At 42.9% G+C, this 25,228-nt stretch overlaps 2 protein-coding genes across 2 annotated transcripts; one reads left to right on the forward strand and one right to left on the reverse strand.

Annotated features, from left to right (window-relative positions):
- Positions 1-221: 221 nt before the first annotated feature.
- On the reverse strand, positions 222-11,964 carry LOC139580177 (transcriptional regulator Kaiso-like). The gene is made up of 2 exons (XM_071408743.1): positions 11,845-11,964; positions 222-4,162 (listed from the first exon to the last, which is right to left on the reverse strand). Exon 2 carries the CDS (start codon positions 4,158-4,160, stop codon positions 2,241-2,243), a length of 1,920 nt encoding a protein of 639 aa, XP_071264844.1. The 5' UTR covers positions 4,161-4,162; positions 11,845-11,964; the 3' UTR covers positions 222-2,240.
- A 4,488-nt stretch (positions 11,965-16,452) lies between these two features.
- On the forward strand, positions 16,453-23,325 carry nkap (NFKB activating protein). Its single transcript, XM_071408745.1, has 8 exons — positions 16,453-17,420; positions 19,739-19,819; positions 19,937-20,001; positions 20,206-20,298; positions 20,393-20,432; positions 22,079-22,264; positions 22,460-22,609; positions 22,718-23,325. The coding sequence occupies exons 1-8, from the start codon at positions 17,056-17,058 to the stop codon at positions 22,890-22,892; spliced, it is 1,155 nt and encodes a 384-aa protein (XP_071264846.1). The 5' UTR covers positions 16,453-17,055; the 3' UTR covers positions 22,893-23,325.
- The last annotated feature ends 1,903 nt before the right edge of the window (positions 23,326-25,228 follow it).

The following is a 25,228-nucleotide window of genomic DNA, read 5'->3' on the forward strand; positions in this document are numbered from 1 at the left end:
TCAACATGCATCATCCTTAATGAAATACCTACCTCACAAGGTGCATTTTATTTTCAATTTTTGAGAATAACCATCCACCAGGGAGAAAATGCCAATGGAGGGGCCTACATTACTATGGGATTTAGGAAAACTATCAGATTTAAACTCTTTCAAACTAAAAGGCTGTGTAGTCGTCTCATTCAATAGGTTTCTTCCATTCTGCCAAAATGAGGCACACTTAAAAAAAAAAAAAAACTTTATTAACATTTGTTTAGCACTATACCTAATAAATACGTTTTTAAAACAGAAACATTTTCAAATGAAAAAGGTCACAATTATGTACAAGATACACCACTGTTAATTGTGTAAGGTTTCTTTTAGCCATAAAAGTTGGCAGGGAAGGACATAATGAAGCAGTATAAAATGTCAAGTTAGCTCTCCACAGTCCAACTCAATTCAAATACATACTGACAAGGGGAAAGGAAGAAAAAGGGACATCAAAAAATAATGATCTGCAGAACAATCCTGCACTAGGTGCTATTTCATAACAGAAAGAAATGGTTTTCAAGTTACATGATTCCTATGATACACTATGTAGGCAAACTGTATACATACAGAGTAGGAGGTAGCTGACTAAACTCAACTCCATGGTGAAGGAAGTTTCTGATGAACCACCAACGGAGTAAAGCAGAGACCAGGCTTTGTGGATCAATACTTAAAAAAATATAAATGATGAAATACTTACCTTATACCTATGTTTGTCCTCTGTAGTTGTGTGCCTTTGTTTTCTGAAATCAATACTTTTTAATAAAAGGTTAATCAAATACAACCACTGACTGTTTCCTTGTTGAGATTCATCTTATAGCAACAGCAATGAGGAAACAGTCGGTGGTTGTCTATAATTAAACTTTAATTAAAAAGTGTGGATTTCAGAAAACAAAGGGATGAATGACATCCATTAATTCCATCAATATCCAGCATCCTGATCCAATCTCTGTTCAAACAACAAACATCAACTGTTACCATTCAGCACCACTGTACATTTTATCTTCCCAAAGGCATAAGGTAATTTGACTCCCGATAAAAAAATAGATTTCATAAAAAAATTAAGCTCTAACAATAAATAAATGTGTATGCCTAGATTTAGGGTCCTTCTGTTGAACTGCATGAGCACTCCAGACAGAGTACTCACAAATGTTTACCATTAAAAATGGTAAGTAGAAATACAATGAGTGCCAATACATAGTTCAATAACAAGAGCTTGATAAGAACAAAAGTCACATTCCACTCCGGATGGGCTAGCTAGAGCACATAGGAATTTCCTAAAAACAACTACACTTAACAAAAATATGAACACAAGATGTAAAGTGTTGGTCCTGTGTTTCATGAGATGAAATAAAAAATCTCAGATATTGTCTATAAGCACCAAAAGCGTATTTCTCTACAATGTTGTGCACAAATTTGTTTACATCCCTGTTATTGAGCATTTCTCCTTTGCCAAGATAATCCATCCACCTGACCGGTGTGGCATACCAAGAAGTTGATTAAATAGCATGATTATTACACAGGTGCACCTTGTGCTGGGGACAATAAAAGGCCACTTTAAAAGTTGTCACAACACAATACCACAGATGTCTCAAGTTGAGGGAACGTGCAATTGGCATGCTGACTGCAGAAATGTCCACCAGAGCTGTTGCCAGAGAATTTAATGTTCATTTTTCCACCATAAGCCGCCACCAATGTCGTTTTACAAAATTTGGCAGTACGTCCAACCGGCCTCACAACCGCAGACCACGTGTAACCACACCAGCCCAGGACCTCCACATCCAGCTTCTTCACCTGCCAGATCATCTGAATGGGGGCGAGGTGGGGGTGGTCACAGGGTGCTGAGGAGTATTTCTGTTTGTAATAAAAACTTATTCTGATTGGCTGGTCCTGGCTTCCCAGTGGGTGGTCCTGGCTCCCCAGTGGGTGGGCCTATGTCCTCCCAGGCCCACCCATGGCTGACCCTGCCCAGTCATGTGAAATCCATAGATTAGAGCCTAATGAATTTATTTCAATTGATTGATTTCCTTATATGAACTATAACTCAGCACAATATTTGACATTTTTGTATGTTTATATTTTTGTTCAGTACAGTTTAGCTAAAACAACTGTTGAACATTTGAAAAAGACAACATTCGACATGGACCCAGGAAACCAAATTCAAATAGGGGGACCCACTGACAAGGCATAGATCACAGAGCGGTGAGCCACCCTGCTCAGTACGTCTCTGGTATGACAAACTCAAACTCAGAAGAGCCTGGGGGAGGTTGGATAGGGTGGCTCCCTGGCCGGTGGGCACCTGATCCAGGCTGTGCTTCAGGCTCCACAAAGATGTCATCCCAGTTCAACATCTTGCCCTGGGTGGACTGTAACTGTAGTGGGTTGGCCAGGTGCCCCCTTCCAGGGTTAATGTGCTGGACGCTCCCATCCTCTTGGATAATAGGGACCCCTCGTGAATCTGAATCGTCTGTCTCATATGAGTAGGTCTTGAACTGCACTGTTTTGCAAGGGAGCAGGCGGTACAAGTTGTTGTCGGTGTCGTCCTTTTGTTTCCTCCCGGATGGGTCCTGGTTGTGGGCTTGTTTGCAGTGAGTCGACAGTAGCTGGTAGTTGATTAACATCTCGTTGCACAGCAGGCACTGGTACCTCCGCTCGCCTGTGTGGTGGATCTCGTGTTTGGTCCGATACTCGGCCAGGGCAAACACCTTGTCACAGTAGTGGCACGGGTACTTCTTCTCCCAGGAGTGGGTGTTGAAGTGGCGCCGGAGGCTCGTCAAGCACACGTAGGGACGCTTGCAGACCATGCACACAAAGAAAGTCTTCCCGTCCATGATGAGCTCGTAGTGATCTTGCTGCTCTGTTTTGGTCTTCTTGATCGTGGCACCCTGTGAAAGTTGAGAGGTGTTGAAAGGTTGAAGAGGGGTAGCCATCAGAGACCTCTTTCCCCCTCTACTGTTTTTAGAATCTCCCTCCCCGGGGTCGTCCTTCATGGGAACAATGTCATATGTGTTCTCCCCAATATTGGCATACACCTTGCAGCCTGGAGAAAACGAGTCGATCTCTGAGGCTTTATCTAGTGTTATCGTCTTTTTTGTGGTTGCGGATATTTGGGGAATGTTGAGGCCTGCCTCGTTGATGAATCCACCGGGTGACTTAACGGCCGAGAGCTTGATTTTTAAGTCACTCTGTCGAGCTAGTGTAACCTGCTTCTTGTGGATTCCTATTATCTTGTGGTTTTCTGAGGGCAGGGTGGTGCTGATGGGTTCGGGGGTGAAAGTGCCAATTCTAGCCGGCGTAGTGGGTGTGCTGCAAGAGGAGGCTCCAGTGGGTAAAGACGGAATATTTGAGCTTGTGTCAGGGGACACCATGGGTCTGATCAGAGAACTTTGGCCTCGCAAGGTCTGCGAGGAGCTGTTGAGGTGCGGGTCTGCTTTGACTGTTTTCTCTTGGTCCTTTGTCAAAGCGGGTCTGACCTCTCCCGGTTGCTTTGTCACAGAGTCTTCCTCTGTATTGGGTCCATCCAAATCGATGATTTCGCAGGGCTTGCATTTCTTGGTGGCGTCCGTTTTGGATACAAACATAATGTCGTCATCGTCCGAGTCCTGATCCTTGTTTGCACTTTTGTCAGTTTGACTGAACTCCTCTGCAGACAGTGAAAAGGACTCGGTGACAATGGTCATCATCATCCCCATTGAGTCTGTACTGCTTTTCTCCACGGAGCTTACTTCATTGTTTTCTGTGTCTTTGGACAGGCCAGGTAGACCCTTGACTTGTGAGAGTGGTACGCCTAGATTCGCAATGAACTTCACGCCCAACACCTGCCCAGCATTGATGAGCTCATTGAGCATGTCGGAGCGAACGCGGACAATCTTGGAACTGTAAATGTAATTCAGGATTTCCTCAAAGATTTCCGCCTTGATGAAATTCAACTCGATCACCTGTCCAGCCACTGAGAAGAGTTGGTGGAAATAAGTACTTGACGCGGACAAGATGTTTTTGTGTGCTCTAAATTTACGGTCCTGTATAATTATGGTGACATCACAGAACAATCCATTATTTCGCTGTCTATTCATCGACTTTAGCACCGTTCCTGAAAACCGGGTGTCAGTTGCAGAGATCAGCTTTAGGCCCGACATCCCTGTGGAGTGAAGACAAAAGCAATGAATAAATGCATTCACTTGACAGTCTTTGTATCAATATAAAACATTTCCTCCACCCCATTAGGTCTTACAGTTGCTTGACTGCACTGCTACCAGTAAATTTAAAATTTCGCCTTTCACTTCTTGTTGGGTAACCTAATCATGCATTCATAGTAGCCAGAGAGGAAGAGGCGAAGCGAGAGGATTCACGCTCGCCAAAATCTGTCCAAAATAAGCACAATGCGTTTCTATGGGCTTATTTTGGACCTAAGGTTGTCGCACGCCTTCCTGCCTTTGGGACAACGACTCCCATTGTTAGGGTGGAGACATTAGTATCTCGTCATCATTTAATGATCTCTGCAGTAGCTCATTGTTTTAAAGGGCGACTACACTTCCTTATTTGGCCTCATTTTAGAATTGTTTCATTAAATTGTAACTCTCAACCCCAATTTAGCCTTTGCCCAACCCTTTCAAATGTAAAAAAAATGCATTCAGGTGAGAAGTTGTGGGTGAGGGGAATTGCTCATAAATATTAACTTTGGGGGGATGTGGGGCAAGCCCCCACGGGGCACAAAAAACATTTGAAAGAAAAGTGTAATCATCACCTTGAAAATGAAGATTAGGGGCTCAATTCAACCCAACTCGCATTGCAGTATTTATGCAGTAGCTCTTTTTCAAAATGGTCAAATTAACTCACAGATTGGTCTTACTGTATAAAAACCTACAACTACTACTACCACCAGGGTGACCCCTTCTCACAGGTATGCTTTCACTCTTTTGACTTAGAAGTGTGTGGGCATTGGATGAATACTGTAAAGGGTTTGGAGAAGATAAAGATATCTGCCCCATGTGGAATTAGAACTCACAACCATTGAACTATAAGCCAATTGTTTTAGCGGACTGCGTCCCCAGTCACAGCATTAGAGAAAATATACACAGTTGACATGACCACCATTGTCATCTATTTATTGTTACTTTGGATGTAGCTACGAATATAAACATATAATCCTCATAGCCGACATATTTTTTTTCTTTGTAAAAGCACAGATGAGCTCATTGAGCATGTCGGAGCGAACGCGGACAATCTTGGAACTGTAAATGTAATTCAGGATTTCCTCAAAGATTTCCGCCTTGATGAAATTCAAATCAAATCAAATCAAATTTTATTAGTCACATACACATGGTTAGCAGATGTTAATGCGAGTGTAGCGAAATGCTTGTGCTTCTAGTTCCGACAATGCAGTAATAACCAACAAGTAATCTAACCTAACAATTCCACAACTACTACCTTATACACACACACAAGTGTAAAGGGATAAAGAATATGTACATAAAGATATATGAATGAGTGGTGGTACAGAACGGCATGGCAAGATGCAGTAGATGGTATAGAGTACGGTATATACATATGAGATGAGTACTGTAGGGTATGTAAACATAAAGTGGCATAGTTTAAAGTGGCTAGTGGTACATGTATTACATAAAGATGGCAAGATGCAGTAGATGATATAGAGTACAGTATATACATATGAGATGGGTAATGTAGGGTATGTAAACATTATATTAAGTGGCATTGTTTAAAGTGGCTAGTGGTACATTTTTACATAATTTCCATCAATTCCCATTTTTAAAGTGGCTGGAGTTGAGTCAGTATGTTGGCAGCGGCCGCTAAATGTTAGTGGTGGCTGTTTAACAGTCTGATGGCCTTGAGATAGAAGCTGTTTTTCAGTCTCTCGGTCCCTGCTTTGATGCACCTGTACTGACCTCGCCTTCTGGATGATAGCGGGGTGAACAGGCAGTGGCTTGGGTGGTTGTTGTCCTTGATGATCTTTATGGCCTTCCTGTGACATCGGGTGGTGTAGGTGTCCTGGAGGGCAGGTAGTTTGCCCCCGGTGATGCGTTCTGCAGACCGCACTACCCTCTGGAGAGCCTTACGGTTGTGGGCGGAGCAGTTGCCGTACCAGGCGGTGATACAGCCCGACAGGATGCTCTCGATTGTGCATCTGTAGAAGTTTGTGAGTGCTTTTGGTGACAAGCCGAATTTCTTCAGCCTCCTGAGGTTGAAGAGGCGCTGCTGCGCCTTCTTCACAACGCTGTCTGTGTGGGTGGACCAATTCAGTTTGTCCGTGATGTGTACACCGAGGAACTTAAAACTTTCCACCTTCTCCACTACTGACCCGTCAATGTGGATAGGGGGGTGCTCCCTCTGCTGTTTCCTGAAGTCCACAATCATCTCCTTTGTTTTGTTGACGTTGAGTGTGAGGTTATTTTCCTGACACCACACTCCGAGGGCCCTCACCTCCTCCCTGTAGGCCGTCTCGTCGTTGTTGGTAATCAAGCCTACCACTGTAGTGTCATCCGCAAACTTGATGATTGAGTTGGAGGCGTGCATGGCCACGCAGTCGTGGGTGAACAGGGAGTACAGGAGAGGGCTCAGAACGCACCCTTGTGGGGCCCCAGTGTTGAGGATCAGCGGGGTGGAGATGTTGTTACCTACCCTCACCACCTGGGGGCGGCCCGTCAGGAAGTCCAGGACCCAGTTGCACAGGGCGGGGTCGAGACCCAGGGTCTCGAGCTTGATGACGAGTTTGGAGGGTACTATGGTGTTAAATGCTGAGCTGTAATCGATGAACAGCATTCTCACATGGGTATTCCTCTTGTCCAGATGGGTTAGGGCAGTGTGCAGTGTGGTTGCGATTGCGTCGTCTGTGGACCTATTGGGTCGGTAAGCAAATTGGAGTGGGTCTAGGGTGTCCGGTAGGGTGGAGGTGATATGGTCCTTGACTAGTCTCTCAAAGCACTTCATGATGACGGAAGTGAGTGCTACGGGGCGGTAGTCGTTTAGCTCAGTTACCTTAGCTTTCTTGGGAACAGGAACAATGGTGGCCCTCTTGAAGCATGTGGGAACAGCAGACTGGGATAAGGATTGATTGAATATGTCCGTAAACACACCAGCCAGCTGGTCTGCGCATGCTCTGAGGACGCGGCTGGGAATGCCGTCTGGGCCTGCAGCCTTGCGAGGGTTAACACGTTTAAATGTTTTACTCACCTCGGCTGCAGTGAAGGAGAGCCCGCAGGTTTTGGTAGGGGGCCGTGTCAGTGGCACTGTATTGTCCTCAAAGCGGGCAAAAAAGTTGTTTAGCCTGTCTGGGAGCAAGACATCCTGGTCCGCGACGGGGCTGGTTTTCTTTTTGTAATCCGTGATTGACTGTAGACCCTGCCACATACCTCTTGTGTCTGAGCTGTTGAATTGCGACTCGATTTTGTCTCTGTACTGGGACTTAGCCTGTTTGATTGCCTTGCGGAGAGAATAGCTACACTGTTTGTATTCGGTCATGCTTCCGGTCACCTTGCCCTGGTTAAAAGCAGTGGTTCGCGCTTTCAGTTTCACGCGAATGCTGCCGTCAATCCACGGTTTCTGGTTTGGGAATGTTTTAATCGTTGCTGTGGGTACGACATCGTCAATGCACTTCCTAATGAACTCGCTCACCGAATCAGCATATTCGTCAATATTGTTGTTGGACGCAATGCGGAACATATTCCAATCCGCGTGATCGAAGCAGTCTTGAAGCGTGGATTCAGATTGGTCGGACCAGCGTTGAACAGACCTGAGCGCGGGAGCTTGTTGTTTTAGTTTCTGTTTGTAGGCTGGAATCAACAAAATGGAGTCGTGGTCAGCTTTTCCGAAAGGGGGGCGAGGGAGGGCCTTATATGCGTCGCGGAAATTAGTATAACAATGATCTAGGGTTTTTCCAGCCCTGGTAGCACAATCGATATGCTGATAGAATTTAGGGAGTTTTGTTTTTAGATTAGCCTTGTTAAAATCCCCAGCTACGATGAATGCAGCCTCAGGGTGTGTGGTTTCCAGTTTACAAAGAGTCAGATAAAGTTCGTTCAGGGCCATCGATGTGTCTGCTTGGGGGGGAATATATACGGCTGTGATTATGATTGAAGAGAATTCCCTTGGTAGATAATGCGGTCGACATTTGATTGTGAGGAGTTCTAGATCAGGTGAACAGAATGACTTGAGTTCCTGTGTGTTGTTATGATGATCACACCACGTCTCGTTAATCATAAGGCATACCCCCCCGCCCCTCTTCTTACCAGAAAGATGTTTGTTTCTGTCGGCGCGATGCATGAAGAAACCAGCTGGCTGCACCGACTCCGTTAGCGTCTCTTGAGTTAGCCATGTTTCCGTGAAGCAGAGCACGTTGCAATCCCTGATGTCTCTCTGGAATGCTACCCGTGCTCGGATTTCATCAACCTTATTGTCAAGAGACTGGACATTGGCGAGTAGTATGCTAGGGAGTGGAGCGCGATGTGCCCGTCTCCGAAGCCTGACCACGAGACCGCCTCGTTTGCCCCTTTTACGGCGTCGCACAGGGTCGCCGGCTGGGATCAGATCCATTGTATTGGGTGGAAGGCAAAACACTGGATCCGTTTCGGGAAAGTCATATTCCTGGTAGGAACGATGATGAGTTGACGTTAATCGTATATTCAGTAGTTCCTCCCGACTGTATGTAATGAAACCTAAGATTACCTGGGGTACCGATGTAAGAAATAACACATAAAAAAACAAAATACTGCATATTTTCCAAGGAACGCGAAGCGAGGCGGCCATCTCTTTTTCGGCGCCGGAAGAATTCAACTCGATCACCTGTCCAAAATACCGAATTATATCACTTTTGCAACTAACTGTCAAAATTAAGACCAGAATTTCCGTGTTTCACTATAACTACGCTTAAAACATCTGGGTTTTGATTTAAATAATAATAATAATAATAATAAAGGCTAGCGGCCTTGACTGAATTCAAATGTGAGTTGGTTTCGGGGCGTGGTTTGATGTGGATGTCTCTTGAGTGTTTACAGGTGGGAAGAGTTAGCCAAATTATTTAGCCAATTAGCTTCAGCTGGCTTGCCGTGGCAAAGTTAGTTTGACTTTGGATAGCCTTTCTCTGGGGCTAGTTAGGGACCGTCAATGAATTACAAAATGGAAATCTGACGATATTTTCATGTTGCACATATTTTAGTTGTCTCAAATTTGTATATGAATTATTTCATTTTATAGTTGGAAGTTTTTAGGTCATTAAAATTTGGAGCTACTGACCTTTTAAAATATTGTCCCATGTACATTGTGTAATTTACTGATGGTCCCTATCTAACCCCATAGGGATATCGAATGTCAAACCAAATTGACCATGGACATTACAGGTCGCCTGAAGCTGCGCTCCAAATGTATGATTACTTGGGTGCTGCCAGCTGTGGACAGGATTAAAATAAACCCATCCCACGGAAAACTGTTACGGTAACCTTCATTCCGTGACAATATTTAAAAAAATCTCGCAAATCTCAGTTTTGGACGAGACTGACTTTATGACCAAAAATGCTCATATTTACACTTTGTAGTCAATTTTGACGCTAGAATAAATGTTTGACTCATATCGATGGCACATATGCCATTTTCAAAATGAGAAGTTGCTTTTTAGGGGCAGTCACTCTTTAAAAGCAGGTATGAGTCAACTTCCTATTATACTAGCTGTTCAATAATCTAGAGTGGTGAATAAAATAATTGGCAAATTAACTACACCGCTAGCTAAAACAGTCAACTGAATCGTTTCTAGTCATCTCTCCTCCTTCCAGGCTTTTTCATCTTTGAATTTATATGGTGATTGGCATCTAAACTTTCATAGTATTACTACACTGACCGGCAACACAGTTCGTCTTTCAATCACCCACGTGGGTATAACCAATGAGGATGGGAGAGGCAGGACTTGCAGTTCAATCTGCGTCTGAAATAGAAAGGAGTTCTATTTTAGCCCGTGGCATCGCAGACGCTCGCGAGCAGTGTGGGTGCAATAATTGAATAACATAGATTTTTAATTTCTTTTGCAACGCACGCGACGCGAGCGGTGTGGTCAGCCTATTAGTGACCCCAAACGTTTGAACGGTAGTGTAGGCTCTCTGCAAGGTTTTGTATATCCAGTGGTGGAAAAAGTACCCAATTATCATACTTGAGTAAAAGTAAAGGTACCTTAATAGAAAATGACTCAAGTAAAAGTGAGTCACCGAGTAAAATACTACTTGAGTAAAAGTCTACAAGTATTTGGTTTTAAATATACTATAGTATAAAAAGTAAATGTAATTGCTAAAAGTACAAATCATTTCAAATTGCTTATATTAAGCAAACCAGATGGAACAATTTTTTTTTTTTTATGGATAGCCAGGGGTACACTCCAACACTCAGACATAATTTACAAACGAAGCATGTGTTCAGTGAGTCCGCCAGATCAGAGACAGTGGGGATGACCAGGGTTGTTCTCTTGATAAGTGTGTGAATCAAACCATTTTCCTGTCCTGCTAAGCATTCAAGCATGCTAGGCTCCCGAGTGGCGCAGCGGTCTAAGGCACTGCATCTCAGTGAAAGAGCCGTCAGTCCCTGGTTCGAATGCAGGCTGATTCACATCCGGCTGTGATTGGGAGTCCCATAGGGCGGCGCACAATTGGCCCAGCGTCGTCCGGGTTTGGCCGTCATTGAAAATAAGAATTTGTTCTTAACTGACTTGTCTAGATGAATAAAATAAAAGTCCAAATGTAACGAGTACTTTTGGGTGTCAGGGAAAATGTATGGAGTAAAAAGTACATCATTTTCTTCAGGAATGTAGAAGTAAAAGTTGACCAAAATATAAATAGTAAAGTACAAATACCCCCAAAACCCTAAAGCAGTACTTTACACCACTGTGTATATCTTACCTATCATACAAATATAATTTTCTGACTCAAATAGGGTTCCCTCAAGTTGCTCAGATGTCCAAAAGATTTTCAAATAAAAATGTATTGATATTAAAAACTTTTAAGTTGCATGTATTTGAAAATATCAATATAAATATATTTGGGGTTTTAGGCTGGGTTTCTGTAAAAGCCCTTTGAGACATCTGCTGGCGTGAAAATGGTTTTATAAATTAATTTGATTTAAAATGTAGGCCTATCATGAAATAATGTTATTTGTATGCCTAGCAATCAACAAATGTTAATAAGTCTCAGTCACAAATGACCACTCCAATAAGGCCCCTATAGTGAACGAGAGGCATGTAGAATGTACTCTTCCGAGTTTTCAGTTCGTTTGTCGGTAGGGGGTCCTGCGTGCTCTGGGCATTACTGACGCAAATTAGCGAAATGAGTCGAAAGATTCGTTTAGTTTTTTTACCTTAACGAGTCAAAACGATCAGAGTCAGTAATGAGGCGAACTTCCCATCACTACTGCACAACCAATTTTGTAGGAATGAGCAAAAGAGAATCTGCATTGTTTGTAGCTTACTGGCTAGTTAACGTTAGCCTAACACCATTCACTGACACAAGGCCGGTCTACACAATTGAGTCTTGCATGCCAATCACATAAATGTGATTTAAGGCAGCCTAGTATCTATACAATCTATTCACTCACATGCATATTTGGGGAGATATAACTTAGTATTGATTGATTATTGTGGATAACTTATATGAAAAGGATTTACAGTAGCTTTAGCTTAACGTTAGTTGGCTACTTATTAGCAGGGGAGGGATGTTAGCTTCCTGGTTCGCGGAAGGTTGCAGCGTTTTTGGTAAACGCTGATCCATCATGATAAAATTATTGGATGAGGCCAATATACGAGGTTGGCTTCTATAAGTAACACTTGTTATTTACCTGCAGCGCCAAGCCTTAAGATTGATTGTTCTTTCCAAACGAAGTATTTTCTTCTTTTATTGTATTATTGCGGTCCCCAAACAGTCCTTAGAGGTGCCTGCCGCCACCTACAGCACGGGTGGTAAACTATAGAAAAAAATCCATTGTAGGAAGGGGATAAACCAACATCAAAAATACAAAAATGTGGCACATAAAAAAAAAACATCCCACTCCTTCAGTCACATTCCAATTCAAGTCACATCCCTATACAGGTTCAGGGGCCTGTGAGGGCGGAACATCCTTTGACAGAATTTATTGCAATGCCTCAGCTGTAAACTCAAAATAAGCCCACTTCTTGTAACCCTCACTGATGCCACTTCAACCAACACACCCATGACATTTAACAAAACTTCCAAAGGATCGTCCAGGTTACGTTGGTCCAAAACCCTCACTCTGAAAAAAAGAGAGTCTAGGGGTTTCCTAATTTCCACCACAACTTTGACTTTCCTTTTCGCCAGTGTAACCCATTCATTCTTACTCTCCGTGCTCTCATCTTCAACTAACTCGCCAACAGTTTCAAACAATACATCTGTTTCCGCCATATTCCTTCCACTCGTCTCAGAGGTCATGTCTAGATGTATGGAAGAGTATTAGGGCCAAGTGAAGAGAAAGAAAATAAACAACAAAGGGTGGTGGTACTTGGATTCTTATCTTTTGCACAATAGTACTTAAAAAAAATAGCAATATTAGAGAATAGAGAATAAACTCAACATTGAATTTAGAGAATAAAGTCTACATTTTGAGAATAAAGTTATATTTCAAGATTAACGTGGGAGATTTGGTTAAGTGCATGTCTCCCTGGCTCCCAGTTGCTGTGCATGCCACTGTTGAAATGCCTGAACCAATTACATTTTTAATCCCTAAAATGTGATCGGAGGCGCCATATAGATGGTGTGACGCAATTGCAGAGCCTCCAGAGGCATGCAGAGGCCAAATTGAGCTCCATAGGGTATCGCCGTGAGCAGCCCAAATTTTGTAACAATGCAGAGGGCTACATATAGCCCCGCATTGGCATGATTGGTTGATGGTAGTTAAGGGCGGGAGGTCCTGTATAAACACAAACTCACTTCCTTGACAACTTCCTTCACAACAGCTTGGTGCTGTTCCACGAAGCACAAGAAGTATAAATGCCCTGACTTCTGCAGATGCCTTATGTAAATGCTGCACAGCCAATACATACGCCAGATTAACCATGCAGTGCCTTGAAGCCCCTGTCCAAATCTTCAGATCCAGGATAAATTGGCTTTTTAATATCCTGACTTCTGCAGAGGCCATGCATGTCGGATTGACCATGTAGAGCCTTTTAGATTACTATACTTGAAATTATACTTTAGAATTGGCTTTAGTGAGAAGGAAATCCTTGCTATTTTAGCACATAATAACCATATTATTATAAGTATTAGGACCTGGATAAAGTTGTGCCACCGAATATTTTCAGGAGGAACCATAGTTGGGTACCGCTTGCCGTGCGGTAGCAGAGAGAACAGTCTATGACTAGGGTGGCTGGAGTCTTTGACAATTTTTAGGGTCTTCCTCTGACACCACCTGGTGTAGAGGTCCTGGATGGCCCCAGTGACGTACTGGGCCACACACACTACCCTCTGTAGTGCTTTGCGGTCAGAGGCTGAGCAGTTGCCATACCAGGCAGTGATGCAACCAGTCAGGATGCTCTCGATGTTGCAGCTGTAGAACTTTTTGAGGATCTGAGGACCCATGCCAAATCCTTTCAGTCTCCTGAGGGGAAATAGGCTTTGTCGTGCCCTCTTCACAACTGTCTTGGTCTGTTTGGATCATGATAGTTTGTTGGTGATGTGGACACCAAGGAACTTGAAGCTCTCAACCTGCTGCACTACAGCCCTGTCGATGAGAATGGGGACATGCTCGGTTCTCCTTTTCCTGTAGTCCACAATCATCTCCTTTGTCTTGATCACGTTGACGGAGAGGTTGCTCTCCTGGCACCATATGGCCAGGTCTCTGACCTCCTCCCTATAGGCTGTCTCATCGTTGTCGGTGATCAGGCCAACCACTGTTGTGTCGTCTGCAAACTTAATGATGGTGTTGGAGTCGTGCCTGGCCATGCAGTCATGAGTGAACAGGGGGTACAGGAGGTGACTGAGCACACACCGCTGATGGGCCCCCGTGTTAAGGATGAGCGTGGCAGTTACCTACCCTTACCAGAAACTCCAGGATCTAATTGCGGAGGGAGGTGTTTAATCCCAAGGTCCTTAGCTTAGTGATGAGCTTTGAGAGCACTATGGTGTTCAACACTGAGCTGTAGTCAATAAATAGCATTCTCACATAGGTGTTCCTTTTGTCCAGGTGGGAAATGGCAGTGTGGAGTGCAATAGAGATTGCATCATTTGTGGATATTTTGGGGTGGTATGCAAATTGGAGTGGGTCTTGGGTTTCTGGGATAATGGTGTTGATGTGAGACATGACCAGCCTTTCAAAGCACTTCACGAATACAGATGTGAGTGCTACAGGTCGGTAGTCATTTAGGCATGTTACCTTAGTGTTCTTGGGCATAGGGACTATGTTGGTTTGCTTGAAATATGTTGGTATTACAGATTCGGTCAGGGAGAGGTTGAAAATGTCAGTGAAGACACTTGCCAGTTGGTCAGTGCATGCTCAGAGTATACGTCCTGGTAATCCGTGTGGCCCTGCGGCCTTGTGAATGTTGACCTGTTTAAAGGTCAGGCTCACATCGGCTACGGAGAGCGTGATCACATAGTCATCCAGAACAGCTGATGCTCTCATGCATGCTTCAGTGTTGCTTGCCTCGAAGCGAGCATAGAAGTAATTTAGCTCGTCTGGAAGGCTTGTGTCACTGGGCAGCTTGGCGGCTGTGCTTCCCTTTGTAGTTTGTAATAGTTTTGCAGCCCTGCCACATCCGATGAGCATCGGAGACGGTGTAGTACGATTCAATCTTAGTCCTGTATTGATGCTTTGCCTGTTTGATGGTTCGTCGGAGGGCATAGCGCAATTTCTTATAAGCTTCCAGGTTAGAGTCCCGCTCCTTGAAAGTGGCAGCTCTACCCTTTAGCTCAGTGCGGATGTTGCCTGTAATCCATGGCTTCAGGTTGCGGTATGTATGTACAGTCACTGTGGGGATGACGTCATCGATGCACTTATTGATGAAGCCAATGATTGATGTGGTGTACTCCTCAATGCCATCGGAAGAATCACGGAACGTATTCCAGTCTGTGCTAGCAACACAGTCCTGTAGCTTAGCATCTGCGTCAATTGACAACTTCTTTATTGACCAAGTCACTGGTGCTTCCTGCTTTAGTTTTTGCTTGTAAGCGGAAATCAGGAGGATAGAATTATGGTCAGATTTGCCAAATGGAGGGCGAGGGAGAGCTATGTACACGTCTCTGTGTGTGGAGTAAAGGTGGTCTAGAGTTTTTTTTCCTCTGGTTGCACATTTAACATGCTGGTAGAAATGAGGTGAAACTGATTTAAGTTTCCCTGCATTAAAATATCCCGCCAACTGGGAGCACCACCTCTGGATGAGCGTTTTCCTGTTTGCTTATGGCCATATACAGCTCATTGAGTGAGGTCTTAGTGCCAGCATTGGTTTGTAGTGGTAAATAGACACCTACGAAGAATATAGATGAAAACTCTCTTGGTAAATAGTGTGGTGTACAGCTTATCATGAGATACTCTACCTTAGTCGAGCAAAACCTCGAGACTTCCTTACTATTAGATTTCGTGCACCAGCTGTTGTTTACAAATATACACAGACTGCCACCCCTTGTCTTACCAGAGACGGCTGTTTTATCCTGCCGATGCGGTATAAACCCCACCAGCTGTATGTTATTCATGTCGTCGTTCAGCCACGACTCAGTGAAACATAAGATATTACAGTTTTTAACTGTTCACTGTCTCTCATGTTTTTCTACTTGCACACACAAATTCAGAAATCAGAATGATGGACAGCCACAACATATTTGCTTACGTTGATTGGACTAAATCGTTTTTGGTATCTTTTAGTTGTCACTGTATTAGACTAAGCAGAGGTGATTTGATGATGTTGCTATCCGGTTTTGTGATAAAACAAAGGTGTGTTTGAATTGTCGTCTCAGCCTTTAGGCCTATAATTAATTTGCCTTGCGACCGCGGTATAAGATGTTATGAAGCAAACAACGAGATTATCAAAACGCTTAGGTTTTAATATGGCTTTTTTTTTCTGGCTTCCCAAGTGATTTTACCCACGAATCTCGAATGGGCTTCAGCCTGCCCTCCGAATTCGCTACAACATTCTGCTGCGTAGCCTATGCGAACACCTCGCAAACAATCTGTGCATAATGGACACTTAAGTTTCAATGCCACATGCACAAGTACAGTTAAATGCCTTTCTTGTAAACTCAAAACCCAACAATGCAATAATCAATAACAATGTATTCCTAGAAAAAAACATAAGAAATACACAATTAAGTAAGCATACTATATACAGGAAATATTTATTAAGTCCGTTCCAATAACATACTTACATGTGCAGGGATACTGGAGTGTTGGAGGTAGGGGACTAGGCAACAGGATATAAGATACAGAGTAGCAGCAGCTTGCATGTGAGTGGGTGTGTAGAGTCAGTATAAACAACTTTATCTGTGGTGCTTTACAAACAGTAATATGTCCCCCTTATGGCAACTATCCTTCTAACGACTGCTACGTGAGCACACCCCATACAATGAATTATCTTGGGATCCTGGAGACCGGAGGCTACGGGTGTGTCCCTTGTCAGCTGCTGTCCAAATTCGGGACAAACAACCTGCTACTAGATCATGCATGGCCAACAGGAGTCGTAACATTTGTGTAAAAACAGTTGCATCTGGTGTGATATCTACACATTTGCCTCAGTTCAAAACGTTTCAAAATAGATATGTTCAACGGCATTATTTGATATAATCAATACAGCCCGGAATTCAAATGTTTTAAGACAGCAACATTTGCTCGAGCGTCTGCTGACTACGCGGAACTAAAGAGCATTGTGCTGCATGTTTCAAGGGGGACCTGTTTACAGTCCCACAGACCCAATCATTTCCCGTTTCTTAACTCACGCAGAAACAACGCTGTGTGGCCTAAACAGTAGATTAGGTAGCTAGTCTTGTTTATTCTTCACCTACATATCGAATTTAGGCTGTTCGTATTAGTGGACATAAAACGAAAGCTATGCCTCTGTCCGATCAAGAACAGAGAGGCCCCAGAAGACGACGACGGAGCCGATCTGGTAGCGGCAGTCGATCTCGCGACTCCAGTCCAGTCTTTGGGCCTATGCCCAAGACACCCAGATATGAAGAAGACCTTAAACCTCCCCGAATGTCCGAGAGAGAAAGAGAAATGAGAGAGAGAAATGCCAAAAGGTTTCGTACGGAAAACCCCCGCAGTCGTTCTAGATCTCGAGAGAGGTACAGTAACCACAGCTGGTCGGATCAGCGCGGTGGCGGCGCTGGTAGATACGGAGGTGGTGGTGGCAGGAATGATTACTACGAACGGGATGATGCTCAACGCCAGAGACAAGACGCCTTCATCTCCAGGTAAATGGAGTTAGCGCTCACAAGTTCATTAGTTACAACCTGGTCTCAGCTGTTTAGATATTTATGCACAGCTAACTAGTATCCGTGCAAATGCAACGCTTGACCCACACTAGCTAACAAACGGCAAATTGTTTAAAGGGTTTGTGAAGTCCTGTTTAAAATGAGCCAAAACAGAGATGACCTCCTGTGCCGCAGATTGTTGGCTTTTGTTCCAGCCCAAGATGCCAATACACCTGACTCAACTAATCACAGCCATGATCATTTGATTCAGGTGTGTTAACTCTGGACTAAGTGGAGTCCAGGCTATCGGGAACTTGCACATCCCGTGCATCTAGCCTGGGACAAAGATTGTCTAATATATTGATAAAATATTCGATTAGATGAGTGTATTAGTCACATGCACAGGGTCGCAGATGTAATTGCAGGGTACAGTGAAATGCTTAAGCTATTCGAGCGACCGCTCTAACAATGATGGGAGTAGGCGAGATCTTTTTCTATGGTATATTGGCGATCACACAATTGAATGTGCATCCCGTCACATACTGTGTGGGATAGAAACAGCATTCCAAAAAATGGAACCACAAAAACAACTATTAAACTAAATCCAACTTTTCTGATAAAAAAAATTAACAGATCTGATACCTACACAGGCTCAAGAGGAACCTGGGAGGGTGCATCTTCCGGCTTCAGTACCCCCTTGCAAGTCTGAAGATGTAAAATCCTTAAATCCCCAAAACTTTTCTGCAGCAGCCACAATAATGTCCAGTTTCTTAGACTTCTTTGAGACTTGTGCTGTACAGTTTATAACTGTGGCAATGAACACTACAAAATCTGCCTCTTTTTATTTTTAACACACAGGGTATCTTTTGACGGGCAGCAAACATTTACCATAGGCTGTGTTGCGTCCACTACCATATCTTCACTAGCATCACTTGTTTTCTCAGTACTTTTAAGCACCTCCGCATACGAGATTCGATTGACTGCTCAAACTTTTGCCACCTCAATCTCCTTCACCCTTTCAGGGCACTCCAGGAACTCGGGATCATGATCCCCCCCCCCACCACAATTGCAACACTGTCGTCATTCTACACACCGTTCTTCAGTATACTCTGTTCATCTGCACACACTTGAAACATGGCCAAATCCTTTACAATTCTTACACTGCAATGGTTTGGGGACGAAAGCTCTTACATATCCAAGCTTCACATGCGTAGGTATTTGTTCTTTATCAAAAAACAACAGGAGCGACAGACTTTCTTCTTTTTCTCCATTCACCCAGCGGGTCAGATGCCGGGCACCAACCACACCAGGAATTCTCTTCAGGTATTCAACCTGAACATCTGTCGTCACCCTTGAGATGACTCCTTTGACGGGTGCTCTACTACGAAGTTCAAAACACAACTTCTGTTGTTCTGATTCTTTTGAGGCTCACTGCAATCTGCAATTAATCAGAATAAGACCACTCCTGGTCACTCTGACAGACTCCACTTTTCCCAGCGCATACTTCACCATTTAACACCTCAAACGGGTTTCCCACATGCATCCTTACTCAACAAACGCATCCCAACAACAAGCAATTCATTATCATTCATACACGTATCCTCCACTCCAATTTTAAACAATGTCCTTTTTGTTCCAGTTTTCGCTACTACATTTGTCCATTCAGAATATTAGTCTTTACCAACTTTGCTCGACTCAAACTCAACATCCACTTCCGCCATCTTTTTCCTGAACCGGAACTGTAGTCCCAGGAGACGAGATCAGGTGGGACCGTTCTAGCCAATGAGAGGGCAGATGGTGTGAACAACAGGCTATACAGAGAGAGGAATCATCTTTGCAGTGCATTTTCTTCTTCTTCATTAGCTGATTGCACCCAACTCATAGCAATCCCCACCCAGTTGACTACTTTAAATGGTGGAAGCCCTCAATGGCAAAGTCCATGCTAAAGCAGGTTATATTCATGATGGATCCTATCTATCTCTTTGACAACAGGAAGAACTCCAATATAAAGTTGTTTTTGGTTAAGTTGCGAAGTGCCACATGAGTCCACTAATATCAGTACATTCGTAAACAACCTAACCATTACCAACCTTCTATTAAATAAGCCTCACACAGCAAATGAGCAATTCAATTTTTTGTTGACCAAATTCGACCTCCATACAAAATTTCCTCACTTCGTGGACTTGTTTTTGTGGACAGAGAAACATTTTCTCGGTTCACCTCTTCCTCTGCCTAGGACTACAATTGGTCATCAGTCAATTGGTCACAAGGTTTAATGTATTTCTTGTATATTTCTAATGATATGAATTTTATTTCAGGCGGCTACAAGAGAGGGAGAGAATTGGTGAACTTGGATCACCTGAAGTCTGGGGCTATTCACCAAGAGTAATGGCACCAGAGTAAGTAATTATGCATCTGATCTGACTAATCAAGTACAAGAGTTCAAAGGGTTGGGCTATACACACCAACTACCAAATTATCTACATTTAGATAATTTTGTGTCCTTTTTCAATAAGCTCTGATGAGCATACCCCAGTTGAAGAGGATGTGAAAAACAGCAGTTCAGATTCAAGCTCATCCGGTGAGTATGCTGAATTAGCTTTTATAATAATCCTTCTATAAAAGTATGTTCTCAGTTAGCCTACATCTGACTGAATGACATGCATTGACTAGTCAAGAACAAAGTGTAACCTGGGCATACTATATTACATAGTAAGTCAAATGTGTGTTCTGATTACACACTTGAATTGGTGTGAGATCAAGACATGTGCATTATAATTCATAGATGATAAGAAGAAGAAAAAGAAGAAGAAGAAATCCAAAAAGAAGAAGAACAAGAAACACTCCAATGACAGCGAGTCAGAGTCGGACTCTGGTGGTGAGGAATGTTTCACCTTAAAAAAAAAAAATCTTGTACAAAGGCTGCTTGTCCAGCTAAGTTTATTTCACCCTCTAATTTAGTTGTCTTTCAGACGAGGAAGTGAAAAAGAAGAAAAAGAAGAAGAGCAAAAAGTAAGTTCACTCATATCTACATTCTACCTCTATAGTCGTGGCCAAAGGTTTTGAGAATGACACAAATATTAATTTTCACAAAGTCTGCTGCCTCAGTTTGTATGATGGCAATTTGCATATACTCCAGAATGTTATGAAGAGTGATCAGAAGAATTGCAATTAATTGCAAAGTCCCTCTTTGCCATTCAAATGAACTGAATCCCCCAAAAAACGTTTCCACTGCATTTCAGCCCTGCCACAAAAGGACCAGCTGACATCATGTCAGTGATTCTCTCGTTAACACAGGTGTGAGTGTTGACGAGGACAAGGCTGGAGATCACTCTGTCATGCTGATTTTGAGTTTGAATAACAGACTGGAAGCTTCAAAAGGAAGGTGGTGCTTGGAATCATTGTTCTTCCTCTGTCAACCATGGTTACCTGCAAGGAAACACGTGCCGTCATCATTGCTTTGCACAAAAAGCGCTTCACAGGCAAGGATATTGCTGCCAGTAAGATTGCACCTAAATCAACCATTTATTGGATCATCAAGAACTTCAAGGAGAGCAGTTCAAATGTTGTGAAGAAGGCTTCAGGGCGCCCAAGAAAGTCCAGCAAGCGCCAGGACCGTTTCCTAAAGTTGATTCAGCTGCAGGATCGGGGCACCACCAGTACAGAGCTTGCTCAGGAATGGCAGCAGGCAGGTGTGAGTGCATCTGCACGCACAGTGCGGTGAAGACTTTTGGAGGATGGCCTGGTGTCAAGAAGTGCAGCAAAGAAGCCACTTCTCTCCAGGAAAAACATCAGGGACAGACTGATATTCTGCAAAATGTACAGGGATTGGACTGCTGAGGACTGGGGTAAAGTCATTTTCTCTGATGAATCCCCTTTCCAATTGTTTGGGGCATCCGGAAAAAAGCTTGTCCGGAGAAGACAAGGTGAGCGCTACCATCAGTCCTGTGTCATGCCAACAGTAAAGCATCCTTTGCTTGTCAGCCAAGGGGCTGGGCTCATTCTTTCACATGAATAAAGAATGGTACCAACACATCCTCCGAGAGCAACTTCTCCCAACCATCCAGGAACAGTTTGGTGACGAACAATGCCTTTTCCAGCATGATGGAGCACCTTGCCATAAGGCAAAAGTGATAACTAAGTGGCTCGGGGAACAAAACATCGATATTTTGGGTCCATGGCCAGGAAACTCCCCAGACCTTAATCCCATTGAGAACTTGTGGTCAATCCTCAAGAGGCGGGTGGACAAACAAAAACCCACACATTCTGACAAACTCCAAGCATTGATTATGCAAGAATGGGCTGCCATCAGTCAGGCTGTGGCCCAAAAGTTACTTGACAGCATGCCAGGGTAGATTGCAGAGTTCTTGAAAAAAAAGGGTCAACACTGCAAATATTGACTCTTTGCATCAACTTCATGTAATTGTCAATAAAAGCCTTTGACACTTATGAAATGCTTGTAATTATACTTCAGTATTGCATAGTAACATCTGACAAAAATATCTAAACACAGTGAAGCAGCAAACTTTGTGGAAATTAATATTTGTGTCATTCTCAAAACTTTTGGCCACGACTGTAGTCAACCGTCCATAACGAATACATGACATACCTATACACAGCAGTGTTTTCCTCAACTGTGTTTTGGCTTCTCCTCACAGGTCAAAGAAGTCCAAGAAGAGGAAGGCGAAGAAGAACCGCAAGCAGTCAGCGAGCGACTCCAGCAGCGACGGGTCGGAGGAGGACGCCAACGGGGATCTGTGGGTGGAAAGGACCTGCATCGACGAACACATGGTGGGCCCTGAGGCCCCACTCACTCACCTGTCCCAGGACGACAAGCCTCTCGAGTGAGTATCTCTTTTTACATAGAAGGATCTTTCTTACATTCAAGAATATGACCCGTTTTAGCCTGTCGCTTGGTAAATACAACTTGCTTCCACATTTTGTCAGGATATTACCACACTATATTCAGCTTTTAAAATGCAGCTTTATTTTTTATTATCAATGAATCGCCAAATGATTTACATACCTTTTCCCACTAGTTTTGGTCATGCACTGCTGCCAGGTGAGGGTGCCGCTATGGCAGAGTACGTGAAAGCAGGCAAGCGTATCCCAAGAAGAGGTGAAATTGGGTTGACCAGCAACGAAATCGCAACCTTTGAGATGTCTGGCTTTGTGATGAGCGGTAGCAGGTACATTAGTACTCTTCTGTTTACATTTTGACATTTCAAATATTTCATCGTATTTTACACATTTGGTTGGCGGCTTTGTAACGCTCATTGCAATATTGTAACCCCCAGACATCGTCGTATGGAGGCTGTGCGTCTGAGAAAGGAAAACCAGATCTACAGTGCTGATGAAAAGAGAGCCCTGGCATCTTTCAACCAGGAGGAAAGGAGAAAGAGGGAAAGCAAAATCCTCTCCAGCTTCAGAGAAATGGTGTACAGGAAAACTAAAGGCAAAGAGGAGAAATGAACCACTTTGTTTTTCTCCTTTCAGAACTTTCAGCTTTGGAGACCATTTTTTACCAACATTATCTTTCGTTGTTTAGTTTCCCATCGTTTCATGATTTGATAATGTACTTTTTTTCCCTCTTTGTATTGTGAATTAGGCCTATATTTTAAGCATCTGACACAGTGGATTATTTTGTTTATGTAGAAAGTTGTCAGTAAATGAATATTGGAAAGGGCTTGTTTTCCTGGGGTCACAAAGCAAACACAAGAATGGACCAGGAAGCTATACTTAGCCTAATACAAAATGTCTCTGTACACTATTACAATATTGTGCATCTCAACATAAATCCAATCCATCCCTGAACCTTCTACCTATTGATGTAACTTTTAATGTTGGAAAAGTGCCTGTAAAATCACAAGTTACGTGTTCAGGATTAATAAATAATTAAAAAATAGTGGGGTTTTATGCTTTTTATTTATTTTTAGTTGTTTAAAATTCAGTTTGATTGTCTCTGGGAAATGCATTTTAGATATTGGTTATTCTACCTTGACTTAATATCGTTCACCTTTTATTATTCTAAACCTTGATGCCAAGAAGCTGATGCCAGGGAGATGTGCATTTATTTAACTGGCACTGGCTTCAGTCAATAGAAAGTCTCTAGACTGGAAGAACTGTAATTCTTTGGCACGATGTGCTTTAGGAAGCGGAAGGAAATTGGGGTCAATATAGCAATGAGGGTTTTGTTTAAATGCAAGCTTCCAACCCTCTCTTGTCTAAGTATCCTACTGTTTCGTTAGCTGCAGCCCAACTGCTGGCAAAGGCCTAGCACTGAAAACCAAACCAAGCCATTCATCTTGTAAACAACATTCAAATGTCTGGTGGTAGGAGACCAGTTCATTGTTTTACCCTATTAAACAAATTTGTTTTGCTATATTTCTACAGAAGTGCATTTCTGTACATAAGACACTGTTGGTATGGCATTTCAAGGAAACCATAAGGCATAAGGCATCTCTAACAATTGGATGTTTAATTTTTTTTTACATTTGTTCTGGGAGTCATAGTGAGACCATGGTCTCTTTTACAGATGAGCCTTGAATTACAGAAATTACAGAAAATACACACATCAAAATATAAATACAAAATGTAAGCAGAAAGAAAAACATTGCCATAAAAAACAAGCAAATTCATCAGTAAGGTCCTCAATCAGCTCTCTGAATTGCCCTAGAGACGCACCATAACATCAGATTTAAGGACATTTTGAACATTGTTCCACAATTAAGGTGCAATAACTAAAAGCTGATTTACCTAACTCCGATACCAAAGGAATTTCCAGAGTGAGCCATCCCTGAGACCGGGTGTGGTAACTCATGTCTAAAGTTTAGTAACGATAGGTACAGCGGGGATTTTTTGTAAAAGGGCTTTATGAAAACATAGTGATGTATCAACCTATGTGACTTCAAAGAGGGACAACCAACTTTATGGTAGAGCATGCAGTGATGAGTACTACAACTGACTATGATGAAGTGGCAGCCATAGTCTAGGACAGATAGGAACGTTGACTGAATAATCATCTTTCTACTATTTAGCGAGAGGCAAGACCTATTTCTATCGAAGTAGCCCATTTTTATTCTCAGCTTCTTAACTCGTGAATATGCTTTTTAAAAGACAGCTTTTCTTCAATCCAGATGTCCAGATATTTGTAAGCAGGGACACAGTCAATATAGACACAATCCAAAGTACATATTCCTAAATCATCAGAGTTATTTTTATGCGCTCTAGAGAACAACATATACTTAACTTTACCTGATACACGATACCCATTTCAGGTCAAAAAAGTGGAATTGTGATATAAGTGAAATAATATGTCTGTAAACAATTGTTGGAAAAATTACTTGTGTCATGCACAAAGTAGATGTCCTAACCGACGTGCCAAAACTATAGTTTGTTAACAATACATTTGTGGAGTGGTTGAAAAATGAGTTTTAATGACTCCAACCTAAGTGTATGTAAACTTCCGACTTCAGCTGTACTTCACCGACTTCAGCTGTACAGTAGTTTGTAGTCTTATCATGTGAATGTTGTGAAGTAAAAGTAAAAGTTGTCAAAAATATAAATAGTAAAGTACAGATACTCAAAAAAACTACTTAAGTAGTTCTTTAAAGTATTTTCACACCACTGCCTTTATAACGAAGGATTGCATGCCTCCATCATCACATTTGCAAACTAATGTAAGCCTACTATTCCTAATGTGATGAGTAGACTATTAATAAGCACGTGTCACACTCTGATCTGTTTCACCTGTCTTTGTGCTTGTCTCCAACCCCCTCAAGGTGTCGCCCATCTTCCTCATTATCCCC

Source organism: Salvelinus alpinus, chromosome 7 (genome assembly GCF_045679555.1).
Source record: "Salvelinus alpinus chromosome 7, SLU_Salpinus.1, whole genome shotgun sequence".
NCBI classification, from domain to species: domain Eukaryota; kingdom Metazoa; phylum Chordata; class Actinopteri; order Salmoniformes; family Salmonidae; genus Salvelinus; species Salvelinus alpinus.

Coding starts and splice junctions, on each gene's coding strand:
- LOC139580177 (XM_071408743.1), bottom strand. CDS start 4,160: ATGTCGGGCCTAAAGCTGATCTCTGCAACTGACACCCGGTTTTCAGGA.
- nkap (XM_071408745.1), top strand. CDS start 17,056: ATGCCTCTGTCCGATCAAGAACAGAGAGGCCCCAGAAGACGACGACGG. Junction 20,299..20,392: donor GTCAGAGTCGGACTCTGGTG/GTGAGGAATGTT, acceptor GTTGTCTTTCAG/ACGAGGAAGTGAAAAAGAAG. Junction 20,433..22,078: donor AAAAAGAAGAAGAGCAAAAA/GTAAGTTCACTC, acceptor TTCTCCTCACAG/GTCAAAGAAGTCCAAGAAGA.